Genomic DNA, 14,338 nt, shown 5'->3' with positions numbered 1-14,338 from the left:
CCCATCATGGTGTCATTTGTCCGTTTTTTTTTTTTTTACTTTGGCGTCAGTATGTCACACGTTCTGCACTTTTTAGTCTCTAAAGGCCCGGAATGAGTTGCCTTCTTGTTTTTTTGTGTGAGTCAGACATGAGTGGGCGTCAATCAGGGGGCCAAATAGATCCGTCACCTTCTCCGACCACTCTCTGACAAAAAAAAAAAATGAAGTCAGCCCGGCAGCGGAGGCCCATTGTGTCGTGCTAATGTGATAGCGGAGATTAGCATTGTAATCCATTTAGCATAGAGCGGCTAATCCCCTTTCATTGGCGTGGAAACGCGATCAGATAATGTTGGCTACCGCCACTGTGGCTGCCTTAATGATTGTAAGTCTGATGAAACATTAACGTGAGGCTGTATTAATGACGAAACGTGGATGGCGGCTAGCGATCGATGGACTCGGAGGAAATGAACGGGGTGCGACGTAAACCGAGTTTGCAACTCTCTCCGTTGCGATTAAAAAAAAAATAATAAAAAAATAGCGTTGATGACTGCGATCGAATTGCCTCCACTTGCTGCTGATGAGTCCACCCGGCATTTGAATCTTCTCGATTCAACTGTTTGACGTGCCAAAAGCTGACGCATCGCACGTCTGCTCTCGCGCTTCCTTCCAGATCCGAGTGGACGGTTCGTCGCGGGCCCTGCAGTACGAGACGGTGCAGGCGGTGGAAAGCGGACCCATCCTCCGAGACATGGCCTTCTCCTCTGATCACCACTACCTCTACGTCATGTCCGAGAGCCAGGTGAGACTAATGGACGCCGGCACCGAGAGGCTCTGGCTACCTCCATCGGGGGCAAAAAAATATATAGTACCACGTGAAGTCTGCGGACATGTGACTCAGCGTTCCGACCCTCGCGTTTCTCTCGATGGTCTCCATCAGTCCGACAGCTTTGGAGTGTGTCATGAACATTTCCCAGAGCATTATGAATCAGAATGGAATTGGGCTCAAGATCAAAATGAAGACCTCAAGGCAGGAAGGGAGAGAAAATGCCAAGGCGGAGACTGGGAATGAGTGCAGTAGGTCCAATTAGGATTCCGTTTTGTCATGGAATCCAATTATCAGTTCTGCAAATCTGTTAACCGGCAAAATTAGATTCCTTACTCCTATCTTTCTCGGAATTTAGCATCCATAATTGGGCTCCAAGAAGACGACAGTGTATCGCATTAAAATGATTACCATTTTTTAATTTCCTTCTTTTGCCTTTGTGTTCAATTCCCTCACGTCTCATCTCGCTTTACAAATTTAGCTACTTCAATTAGCACGCGTTGGAAAAATAAACACGAAGTGATTGTGGCCGTCCAGTTCGGCAGTGGGAGTGGCTTCCGGGTAATTAGTCTATTAGCCTAGTTAAAAGCGGCCTCCTTCCTGAGTGTTTTGGGAGGCCCATCTGGGAATATCCAAACAACACTGACAAAAAAAAAAAAAAAAAACCCAAAAAACACACCAGTACGATCAACTTTTGTTGCACGCAGATTCGCAGACCTGATGCGGCAAACAGGATTAAAAGCAGCCTGAGCCGTCAATAAGACGAAGCTCCATGCTGCGTCCGGGCACCGAACGGAAAAAGCAGCTCGCGACAGGATGCCGACAACAGAGCGGGTCGATTGAGCTCCACCCGCGTTGTTCTTAGCGCCCCCTTGGAATGTCCTCTTTTGATTTAGTTGTTGCTAGGCCGATACGGAGAATTTTGCGGTCAAAGTTCAGAATCCGGACCGCCGAGATCATCGCCTATCCGTCCAGTTTATGCTAGCAATCGGACGAAAACCTCTCGGACATCTAGAAAATGGCTAAGATGACCCGAAAATGGTGGCTGGAAACCAAGATGGCAGACTTCCTGGTTCTTCTCAGGGCCTGGCTTCCCTTGAGACTGTTTTTTGTGGGCTTCCTGTCGAAGCTACGGCTCAGCGCCGCGCTGTTGGCGCTCAATTATTGATATTGCGCGCAGCAAATGCAGATCTGTAAGTGTGAATTATTGAGAATGTGTACTGTGCTGAGGTGAGATCGTTCAAAGTCAACCGCTTCCTCCCCCCGAGGGAATTCCCGACAACTGATTCGAGGAGGAATCAAAGCTTTTTAGTGTCAGTGTTCTTTTAATTTCCTCCAGACTCATGAAGGTGTTTAGATGCGGCGTCCCAGTTGGGTCTAACGAGGAAGCGGAACACAGGCGGCGACACGCGTCAAGCCGGCGAAAGGGGGAGGGGGCGTGGGGGGGGGGGCGACGTTCTCGTCGGCTAACTCAAAGCGTCGAGTTTTACCTTTTGTCCTCCCTTTTTAATGGCCTCTCATTGTGCGCTTCCTCCACTCATCTCCCCTCTTGGGCTACGCACGGGCTGAAACTGCTTTCACACACACTTTGAAAGCAGAAGGAGACGCGCGGGGAGCTTTATGAGGCGATGTCCGCGGGAATGCCTGACGCGGTCGAAATGGTTGAGATGAAGGTCATCGTCCAGATATTTTACGAGCGGAGAACGACCCAGTCTCCGTTGTTTAGGACCGAATTAAGATGCAGATATGGGACTGTCGAGTCATCGCTAAACCTCGCGGGATAACGTTCCAAGGACGGGACATTTGGAGATCAACCACGGTGTTCTCCAATTTAAGTTTTTATTCATAGAGGAAAGAGAAGATTAAAAAAATCAAAATCAGGATAGTGGACATAAAGAGGCAGGAATGTCGCCCGGCGCTATCTTGCCGCAAGCTAGTGGAACAAAATTGTTAAGCTAACGTAGCATGTCAACGCGTGACTGTAACGGTACTGAAGCCAAGGGACAAACTTTTTCAATCTTTTTTATTTTTTCTTCATGGTTCTCCTCCTCTGACGAAAAACAAAGCTCAATCGAATATCCTCCCACTCAAGCGTCCATTTGAGCGGCAAGGGAACTGAAAATGATTGATCCCGTCCCAATCGTTTGTCACGCCGTGACAGTCCCGACGGGCGGGACGGATGCGCCTCCCTCACTTGACCTTTTCAGGACGTCAAGCGAAAACAATAACACACGTGCGGCCTCCGTTAAGCCGCTTTTTACGATACCAAACCAAGCGTGACGGGTTTTGCGGCCGACGTGTGGACGCAAGCAGGACAACGTCGGAGAGATCCGGCCCGTGGAGTCGTTCAATTGTTTCCTACTCCGACGTTAAAGTGGTGATGAAAAGTCGACTTGCGTTGAATCTCAGCGCTGATGGAAGCGTGGCCGGTGATTAATTCTGATCTGCGCGACGCGCCGTGGCGATAGCAGCGGGTCGTCCATTATTATTCCCACCCATCGCCGTTGATATAAATAATCATTCCGCCGTGATGGTAGCCGATCCGCCGGCAGTAATGAGCGGTGCGGTATCAAATTGGAGACGTGCGCTACGCATACATTACGCGCGCAGCAGTGGGGGCGGGGGGGGGGCTATTCTTACATTACATGCCGTACATTTAACTTCATTATCTTATTATTTGCTCGCCACCCGCTTAACGGCAGTCACGCGTTGGATCACGGGAAACACAAGTGTCACTTTTCGCATTCGGCGCTTTGCCGCAGGGGGAATCTGTCGAAAAGAAAAAAAAAAAGTGGTAGACGAAGAAGATTTAAGAGATGATCACATCCCCCGCCCCACAGGTCAGTGATATTGCGTCAAGGAGCCAGACAGAAAGTGGAATGGTCTCTCAATGTTCCTCACTTTTTCGGCGTCTTTTCCCTTCCCACGTTAAGACTACAAGTGCACTTCAAATGTGGTCTTGCCACCCCCCCCAACCCACCTTCTTACAAAAGCCTGATTATATTCCATCTCGTGCATTAAGGAAACAGGCGGAGTGCTGGCCAAAAATGGCGGGAGGGCAGTTTTGCTCGCCGTGATCTGATAGCACAGTGGGGGAAAAAAAAAAAAAAAAAGAAATATGATGTGAACATCGGCATTGACTGAATGATATCAAGAGCCAAGCTCCGGAACCGAGAGTTGACTTTTTCGGGGGCATCTGAATGTGTGCCCCCTCAAGTGGGCACATCTGCCAGCGACCAAGTGTTAAATTATAAAGATAGCGCGCTATTGTTTGCGGCGGTTCCGACCGGCTGATCGCGGCATCACAAAGCCCAAAGATGAGGGCGACGCTAGGTGCAAGCGTCGCCGGGAGATTTGGGGGTTTCATAGCCGCTCGTGATAAGAGCGCCGACACACACGCGTGACACAATGGCCTTTATTTTTTTTTGAGTGTGTCGGACCCCTCGTGTGCACCGAGCGTCAGCGTCACTTGTTCGCCCCTTCGATTCCATCTCCAGCTCATTCCCTTTATCTGGCTAATGCAAATAGGACTCAGCGCAGCGGGAGGGCAGGGGGGGGGGGGCAAAACACACTGGTTGCTTCACACACACGCTAAGAAGCACCCCCATTGTTTTTCATGCAATAACATGCGGCATTCCTCTTGACTTTGACATGGAGCTGCGCCCCCCCCCCCGCGGATCCAGAATCCGCTCGAGCCGAGCGGTGAAGTGTAGCTTTTTGTTTCTCCAGTCAGGTGCCTGACATCTGCCATGTCTGCGTTCCAACAGACGCCTTTTGAAATTTCAGGTGCAGAGTAAGCGAATGTGTAGCATTGATCCAGTGTGCTGTTAGAGGAAGCGATACGGTTGGCGCGTGCTTGCCAACAGCGTTCTGTGCCCGGGCTTGTGTGCTTCGTTTTCAAACAGACAGACCTCCAAAGGTTTTTCTCGCAACCCCGTGACGACCTGGCCTCATTTTGTCGCCACCGAGCCACGGTGGTCACCCTCCCGATGACGGCTCATTCATCAAAAAGGGCTAGTGACACCTGTTAATGCCAGATGCTGTCGCCGTGGTAACAAGAACAGGCGACAGCTCTGCCCGCCGGCCCCTCGGCGCCCGAAGGCAGTCGGTTATGATTCATCGGCAAATTGGCAAGACGTCTATATAGGTTTGTACAATAAATCACAATATTAATATGATTATTTTGCAGCTTTCCAGAATGCCCGTGGAAGCCTGCGGTCAGTACGCCACCTGTAGCGAATGTCTCGGATCAGGGGACCCTCACTGCGGCTGGTGTGTCCTGCACAACACGTAAGTGCCTGGGGCAATCGTCGTCGTTGACACCCATCGAGAGTACTCAAATCCGATTCTATCACAGATCAACTTGGTTTCCGTGCGGCGGAAGGACAATATCAGATGCCGGCTTTTATGCGCTGTTGAGCTTGTTTGCTAAGTGCCGTTAGAATAAAAAAGAACACGAGTTTATACTCACTATTTCCTGATTGTTAAAAAACAAAATGTGAATGTTTTTGGCAGGGCCGGAACGAATTAATCGCAATCGCATTCATTTGAATGGGGAATGATGATTTGCCGTTCTATCACTGTCATCGAATAAATTAAACTCAAATCTCAAGGTACTGCTGGATTTTCACTATAAGGTAGCCGACATGAACTGAGAGTGGCAAAAACACGGTCAACTTACCACACGCCTAAAATGTTGCGATTTGATCTTGATCAAATGTGTTCGTATACCTAGCATCAAGCAGCGAGAGCCTCGCGACAGCATGCAGACGTCCCAATTTGTACACTAAGCTGTTCACTTTCCAGCCTCAACTTGCCGGTCCATCCACCGCCGTTTTTCCATCTGTTGCGCACAATCGCGCTCTTTGCCGCCAGCTGTCAAACTCCCGTTTTGTCTGCTGGGGTGCTTGCTTGATTTCCCACTCCGCTGTAAATTGAAAATGGCTTTCTCGTGTCAGTGCTAGCCCTTGGGTATAGCACGCGCGCATGGCGGCGTGCGAGTGCGTGTGTGTGTTAGCGGCCCGCATTTAGCACCTCCATCCCTGCTGGCGCTGCGAGGACACGGCGAGGGCAGAGAGATGCGCCGCGCGGCGGCGAGAGGAGCCTATTGACCGAAAACTGGAGGTGCAAGGAAAGACGGGGTGGGAGAGACGCAGGAAGTAGACGAATAGACGGGTGGATTATTAGGAAATCGTATTTTGGTTTTCGTATAAATCGCGCATGCTTGTCGAAATGATTCAAGCGTACACTCAGGCAACATTGGCGCAACACATCCTGTCAAAAGTCAGCCCTTCAAAATCAAAGAGCCAAAATAATGTGGTGAAGCTATTAGTATACTTTTGTGATTTATTTTGAAGGCGCCCTAACTTGTCAGAGTTTAGTTTTGGGGGGGGTTTAGAATTTTTCGTCAAATAATGTGGTGAAGCTATTAGTATACTTTTGTGAGGCACCCTAACTTGTCAGAGTTTCAGTAATTTAGTTTTGGGTTTTTTTTTTTAGAATTTTTCGTAGGGTCCTTCATAAAAATGAATTGTTGTCGAATAGCAACACTGCCCTCTTTTGGCCTGGGGTGTTATTGCATGTCAATTTGTCTGTCATTCTACACTTTTTAGGTTTTGTGTGTGTGTGTGTGTGCGTGTGTGTGCGTGGAAGAAGACCATTAGCACTCTGGACATGCTCCTGGCCACACAGCAAATGGGTGTCCACAGATTGGCCTGTCACACTTAGCCTGATAGAATCTGCTCATCTCCTCAGCCGCCACTTCACACACACACACACACACACACACACTGGCGCACACCAAATCTGTGACTGGGCAAGGCACGACCGCCTGAACACGCCACATGTGAATGGATACAGGTATAAAATGCAATCAGTTCTATTTCGCAGAGTCGTTATTTTGCGTGCGCGTGCCTCAGAAGTCGACCGTATACAAATTCGAGAGCAGGCAGCCAGTTTTCATCATCAGTCGCGTGTACCTAAAACGCCTCAAATGTCCCCCCCGTCTCGAAATAACGGCGTGAAGGGTAGCGCCGAGTTGCTTTCAAATGTCCTCCCGGATAGTTGTGCTGCTGTTTCTCAATCAACCTTGAAGCCACCTCGCCGGTCTCAAGCGTAAACAGCCTTTTCTTCGCTTTGGATCAGCATTGGCTGTATTTACTCTATAGATCGGCGAGTGAAGCTGCGAGAGCCGAGGGGAAGAGGAGAAAGGCAATCAATGAGGAAATCAACAGGAGTGGGTGCCGTGTATGCCTTGTGTGTGTGTGTGTGTGTGTGTGTGTGTGTATGTGTGTGAGAGAGAGAGTGTGTGCACACGTCAAGTCATTGTCCTTGACAAGCACTCAGCGTTGATGTAGAAACGGCCCTCAACACTCCCTCCCCTTGCTTTGTCGTTGAATGCATGTGAGTGTCCACGCCCACTAAAGCGCAGCTGCACGCCGAGCAGACACGCATTGGCAAGAGTGCATTTAATAAGAATTTTTTTAAAAAATAATAATACGTTTAATACACTTTTAAAACTGCAGGGTGAAAAATAACCGTATTTTAGTCCAAATCCAAGACCCAGGATGAGGCGTCAATTCACCCCAACTTTCTGGGTGTATACACAGATGCTATTAGCTAGTTTGTGGCGTTTCATATTATCTGTTAGCATTAAGCTATCTGACCTCTTCTAATTCTCTTCTAATTCTCGTTGTTTTATGTTTAGTTTGACAATAATACTATTTTATTGCAAACGATTCAAGGAAAGTACTTTGAAATGCCCTACCCGTACTCTCCTTCCCCTCGACATCCATCCCCACTCCCAACTCCTCTTCCCGTATGTTGCATCGAAGCCCATTCTACTTCCAGCCTGTCAGCTGTCAGTCACGGCAGCGGCTAACTAGGCTGTCAAGCCGGCCGTCAAGCGTGACGGGCGGACAAATTGGACGGCGCTTTTGCCCGAGTTGCATTGTCGACGTACGTGAAGGCGCGTCTGCCCGTCGCTCTCAAGCGATGCTAATGCTGTGATAACTTGCGATTAGTCATTAACGATCTGGATCTCTCCCTTTGGCCTGAGAATATTCCCACGGCGGTAGTCTATACATTTTCAGGCCTTCTCTTTTTGTTGGCAATCAACTGCACAAATGCACCGCAACAATCTCGCAAACAAAATGGCGGCATCCAACTTGCAAGTCATGCCGCCGAGCTTCTACTCGCCCAAATTAAAAACGTATTCCCTTCCCGGGACGTCTCGGCTGCTGTCAGATGAATAACCTTTTCCGCCGGCAAGAAAAAAAAAAATAATAATTGGCAGATGCGTCGGATGTTTGTTCTCGGCGCCACGGTCGGTCGTGGCGTGTCTCGGTGCTCTTGCTCATCCGTTACCCCCGCGACCGGCGCTCATTACCGACTTATGCTAATTAAAACCCGCCACGGACTAACTGTGTTTGGTCAGGCTGGAATCAGACACTTGCGTGCTTTGTCGGCGAAAAGAAGAGCACCTAAAGGGGAGTTTTTTGTTTTTTTTTCCCAACCGCGAGCTAAGTAAACACACTTGCAAATCCAAACAACCATTTAACGGCTAGCTCATGGTTGCTCGTTCTTGTAGGCAAAATTGGCGATGAAATTCGAGGAATTGATCAATGAATATACACAAAATGGTGGTAGGGGAATGAAGAATAGCATTGTCCAGGCGAGGATGGCTGTCCCCAGAGTGGGGGTGGGGGGTGTCAGGAGGTCACCTGGTGTCACCTGTAAACTCACCCCCCCCCGAAGCCCAAGCTACCCTTCACCTCTTGCCGAAGCTGAGGGAAAGGGACACGCGTAAGAAGTGACAGGGGCGTCAGGATGGAACGAAGTTGCCTCTCTGCTGTCACACACACACACACACACACACACACACACACACACACACACACACACACACACACACACAGAGTGACGTGGACGGGATGGGAGGGCTGCCGCCGATTTGGTGTAGGGGGGCTTTGATGTCAGTTGGCTGTGCTTCATCCGCCCCGAGCGGCGGACGAGACGGAGCGAAAAAGACGTCAAACTGCCGGAGTAAATAAAAGTGATCACTCAGCGGGGAAATTGATCGTATCGTGTTGACGATGTTAATATTTACCCGTTAAAATGCATCACGGCCGACGTGTGGATATCTAATCCAGTCTGCGGGTATCGTGTTCTCACCCGAATCATGCTGCAAAAATCAATACCTGAGGTCACGCCGTGTTTGCATACAATGTGTATTATGACCGGATTGGTTTTCATAGAAGGCGATCAATACGCCCGCGCTGGATCAATACGTGAGTGTGCTGTTATTTGGCGCACTCAAAACACAGGAAACTGCACCAACTATCTTGCCTTTCACGGGCAGATAGAACCAACGTGTGTGTGTGTGTGTGTGTGTGTGTGTGTGTGTGTGTGTGTGTGTGTGTGTGTGTGTGGGTGTGGGTGTGGGTGTGGGTGGGGGGCTTCCAAACCTCATCATAGCACCATTACAAGCGGCCATATGACCACTACATCGCGGCAAAGATGTCGTCGATGCGAGCGCTAGCTCCGTTGTGCTACCCAATGCTTTCAGCGCTAATGCTAAAGTTACATTCTCGAAAACTGAGCTTAAGTCTCAATTTTTGGACGACTGATGGAAGAGATGCACTGCCTTAGGTTCCGCCGTGTGCGTGTGTGTGTGTGTGTGTGTCCACAGTGGGGTCACGGCCATTGGGCCAGGTAATGACTCTCCCACAGGCCCCTCCATGCGTTTTTGTGCTATGGGGACCAGCACTCAAAGATAGCGTCGCTCTGTGTGTGTGTGCGTGTGTGTGTGTGTGTCGTTTAGTGTGAAAATAGTATCGCACACAGCCCGAGGCTATTAGCACAGTATGTATGGCATTTTTCCGTGCACGCCTTGTGCGATAATGCGCAGGTTAGATCCTAATTGGCTTCACGCTGGTAAACAGAGTGCATTTTTTTTTTTTTTTGGTAAACAATGAATCAGATCTGAGATTTCATGCAGCATTTTTACGGAGTCTCACGTAACACGTCACATCATAAATCAAGCAAGCCATTTGTTTCATTCCCGGTCCGTCTTGATTGGAGCCCTCTCCGGCCCGTGTTGACCTCGTGGAGTCAATTAGCTCATCTAAGGGGGGTGGTGGGGGGGGGGGCTTTGCGTTGGAGCATATCACCCACACATCATCGGCGGTGGCGGGCGGCGACAGATCCCATCCGTGGCCTTCTCACCCACTCCCGCTTTTAATTGTGTCACCTTATCAAAGGTGAGAGCGAGTGCAGATTAGTCTCCATTCAGAGCCAATCGAAACCTTTCAGATCGCCACGACGCCTGTTAGGCGGCGACGGTCAGTCAAACGGTCACTTTGCCCCACGACGGTCACGATTGTAGCCTATCCAAACCGCTTTTTGGATGGAAATATACAGACAATTGTTTAGCCTGGGTTGTTTTTTTTTTTTTTTTTTTTTTTTTTTGGGTTAGGGGTGTGCGTCGCTCCAACGAAAGACGAATCACAGACCACCTGCTGTCGTATTAGCTGGAATATAAACCTCCACCTGCATTTGGCATCACCCATGAATGCCACTCATTAAAACCTTCCCAACGGCCCCGCTCCACTTCCACATATAGAGCCGCCATTGTTTTTAAAACACACACCTAAGTCTACCGGGGGTCCATTTACAGACCACCGTAAAGAATATCTCCCCCGCACACCCTGTAAAGGCAAAACGAAGAATGTTCCCAGCATTGCCAACAGGTGCGTGTTTTTTTTTTTTCTCTCTGCAGGTGCACCCGAAAAGAGAAATGCGAGCGCTCGTCAGAGCCTCGCCGCTTTGCCTCCGACATCAAGCAGTGCGTGCGCCTCAGCGTGCACCCCAACAACATCTCGGTGTCGCAGTTCAGCGTGACGGTGAGTCCACGTCGGGTTTTTAATGTCGCCGTTCGGAAAAAGAAGACGGATTGACACTCTGCGCTCGTTTCCGATTTGTGGCCGCTCTTTTACACGGATCGCGCGGCACTGCCAGCAGCGACGCAATTCAAATCCCGGCTGTGCAAATGTGCTGTCCTGTCCAATGAAACACTCATTAACATACCCATAGTATTTGCTTGGCATTGCATCGGGATGCTTGGCAGCTAAACGCAGCCCCCTGGATAGTTGATTGTCGGCCCTCCACGAGCATTTGAATACCACGGCGGCATGTGAGTTTAGTTTGTTCCGTCCAAACGTTCATCTCAAATCATCTTTCCGCACTGAAACGAATGGAAATGCTTTTAATCCGTTCCATCATCCACCCAAAAAATTTTGTCAGGTGTCTTGTTTTTTTTTTTTTTTCATAAGGCCAAACGATCTTTCAAAAAAAATATCTAATTGTATTTTTTTTCACTCAATACACACGTTTATTTTTTTCTTGCCACGTATATTGTAACAAACGCAATAAATTACATTTGATTAACCCTTTCAGGCGACAGCGGTTTACTACAGTGGCCAGCATATCATGTGATCAGGTGCATGAAAGGGTTAATTGTAAACGCTTCAAAGAAAAATTCAAACGCAGCGGCGTTGCTCACATTTCCATTTCCCCTTTGGGCCTTCGATATGGTTTGCGGGTGAATAGACAGTGTGCACCCTTGTACGATACTATTTGATTTCCCGAGGTCAGGCCTGAATGATCATTTCCCATCTGTGTTGCTCCGGGGGTCACGCACACCATTGTTGCTTTTCCACCTCTGCGCCACTCTAATGGTATTCATAGACTGCGTGTGCGCGGCTGTCATGATGTGTGTGTGGGTGTGCGTGTGGGTGTGTGATCGGGCTCATTCCCAAGCCTCCGCATGAGTGTTTAACCTTTTCCCAGGGTGGAGTTTCACCCTAAGGCGACGACGGCAGGGGCACAAGGCGGGACGAGACGTCCTCCTTCACTTTTCTTTGACTTCGTATTAGGAAGATAATACGACGGGATTGTTATTATTGTTGTTGGTTGGAAAATAGAGGGAGAGAGAGAACTTGTCGGAGATGAAGGCCTCGACCCCGCCCCCTCCCGACTTCATTAAAGCGCAATCTAAAAACAGCTGAGCTCGGCCCTTTCCTCCGTTGCTGATGCAGCTCTGGCCGAGTGTGAACGGGCCTCACCGCAAATCAAACCGGTGACCGATGACCGCCGCGGACCGCGCTCGTCCCATCAATATGTATATTCCGGTCTTGACCCCCACCGTACACCTGCTTCCTCGATATTCAAGGACGCCCCCGCACAAAGTCCAATAGGTGCTGAGCTGATGCAGCTTTTGCAAGTCATGAGGGGAAATCTGCATCCCTTTCATCCCCAACAACCTCCACTTTTTGTTTCTCTCTATTTCCTTGGAAGACACCCAAAAGAGTTTACAAGTTTGTCCGAGTGTGCAAAACAAGCCTTTCACTTGGTGTGTCAAACATACGGCCCGCGGGCCGGAACCGGCCCCCGAGGAGGTTCGATCAGGTCCGCAGGATAATTTCAAAATGCATAAAAGACACGGAATGAATATTTTTAATAAGATGCAATTCATGTATTATCCGCTAGGGGGCACACTGTTTTGTTTTGAGTTTGTAAAGTTTAGGCAGGGATTCAATTTAGATTTTATATGCGCACGTGTAAATGGTTTTAAAAACCCTTTCTTTGTAAATCTCGTTTAATCTTCAAATGCATGACTATATTTTTCAATACCAATTGTAAATTGCACATTCGTCGAAGGAAATCGAAGGTGTTTCATGAAATGTTCGGTAAAAGATTTGTTCATTAAATTTCAACATTTTCCTCATGTTCTTTTGCTTCGCTACACCAAAACAAAGGAAAGAGATGATATTTTGGTTATTTACAGCAGAGTATGGTATCATTGTAATGAGTTTGACACCCCTGCTTTAACCCTTTCGGGGACAGCGGTCACTACACTGGACAGCTTATCGGGTTATCGGGTTATCATATGCCCATCACGATTTTCCCTCTGTTTCTCCCAAAAGTTGGTCCTGGAAGCTCACAACGTGCCGGAGCTTTCCGCGGGAGTGAACTGCACCTTTGAGGACCTGGCGGAGATGAATGGTCTGGTGGAGGGCAACCGCATCAAGTGCTTCTCCCCGGCCGAGAAGGAAATGCCGCGTGTCGTCGTCGACAAAGGTAAAAGAAGCGTCGACGGCGAACTAATTAGCCATTGGTTGCCGCACTGAGAAAAGGAGCCTGGGAGGAAAAAGGAGCCTGGGAGGAATGGGAAGTTAGCGTTAGCAGCCTTCAAGGTAACTTTTAGGGAGGGGGGGGGGCTAATTAGAACAGATCCACTGTCAGGGGTGCTTTACTTTGATTGATGAATGATTCCCTCTTTGTTAGCCAAGCTGGAAGAAAGAGTGGGCCGCGTCGACAGTGGCGAGGTGACCCCGCGTGCCAGCGCGCGCGCGGGTGTGTGAGTGTGTATCATGAATTAAACATGAAGCCCTTCATTAGCGCCTGACAAAAGGACACAGACGAGGTACAGCGTTTCATCGCATTCCCGCTTTTAGCTCGTCTGAGACTCCCTGAAAAGACTTGCTTTTCCCCCACCCCCGAAGAGACCGTCGCAACAAGCGGAACACTTGCGGCGCTCCTCCGTCGCCGTGTGAACAAGTGATAAAATTCCATCCGCCCGGTTGTGTTTTCTCCAGGCGACCACCAGATCGTGCAACTCTATCTCAAGTCCAAGGAGACCGGCTTGGCGTTCGCCAACACCAGTTTTGTATTCTACAACTGCAGCGTGCACAAATCGTGAGTCTGAACGCCTTTGTCGCATATTTCGCTTTTGAACTGGCGGGCACGCGGATTTACAATGAAACTCCTCTACAACGAAATCATGTTTGCGGCAAGAAATTTTTCACAACGGGGGGTTTTTCACTGTAGCACATTTGATCTCAGATGTAAACACACACACACACACACACACACACACACACACACACACACACACACACAAAAAACGTATGTGTACACGCACACACAAACGTATGTGTACTCTATTTTTATTCCAATAGTGCATAAGTATGAGCACACACTTATCTGACACTTCATTTGTAGTGAATCTCGTCGCGAGGCAAGAGCAGAGAAAAAGATTTCGTACAACGCAACAGGGTTTTTTTTTCGTTGTATGGGGGGCAGGAGAGTGGGAATGGTGTTAATGCATGAAGATTTTTTCACACTAGGGGGTATTTTGCCCATGTAGGTTTCGTTGTACAGGAGTTTCACTGTATTATTTTGTTTGTTCTCCTTTTAGGTGTTTGTCATGCGTGAGCAGCCCGTACCAGTGCCACTGGTGCAAATACAGACACGACTGCACGCACGACCCGCGCACGTGCTCCTTCCAGGAGGGTCGAGTCAAAAAGCCGGAGGTGAGCTCGCTGGCCGTTTGGTCTGAACTTGCGGCTTGTTTTTTTCGGCATTGGTGCTAAAAAAAAAAAAAAAAAAAAAAAACCATTTGGTTCGCGGCGTTTTGGCTCGTGTGTCGAGCTGCTCGTTCCGGAGACTGAAAGACCTGTCAGCAATTTGGCTTGG

General features: G+C 49.0%; 1 protein-coding gene across 1 annotated transcript in view; it reads left to right on the top strand.

Annotated features, from left to right (window-relative positions):
• The first annotated feature begins 428 nt into the window (after window positions 1-428).
• Window positions 429-14,338, top strand: part of plxna4 (plexin A4) — a 39,704-nt gene continuing 25,794 nt past the window's right edge. Inside the window, exons 1-7 of the mRNA XM_019874037.1 lie at window positions 429-459; window positions 612-778; window positions 4,992-5,092; window positions 10,581-10,704; window positions 12,787-12,940; window positions 13,459-13,558; window positions 14,061-14,175. Coding sequence (XP_019729596.1) covers window positions 429-459; window positions 612-778; window positions 4,992-5,092; window positions 10,581-10,704; window positions 12,787-12,940; window positions 13,459-13,558; window positions 14,061-14,175 — 792 coding nt within the window. The remainder of the gene's footprint in view (window positions 460-611; window positions 779-4,991; window positions 5,093-10,580; window positions 10,705-12,786; window positions 12,941-13,458; window positions 13,559-14,060; window positions 14,176-14,338) is intronic.

This window comes from Hippocampus comes, unplaced genomic scaffold (assembly GCF_001891065.2).
Source record: "Hippocampus comes isolate QL1 unplaced genomic scaffold, H_comes_QL1_v1.1 scaffold477, whole genome shotgun sequence".
Taxonomy (NCBI): domain Eukaryota; kingdom Metazoa; phylum Chordata; class Actinopteri; order Syngnathiformes; family Syngnathidae; genus Hippocampus; species Hippocampus comes.
The sequence above is the reverse complement of the archived record's forward strand: the minus strand, read 5'-3'. Positions and strand labels throughout refer to the sequence as shown.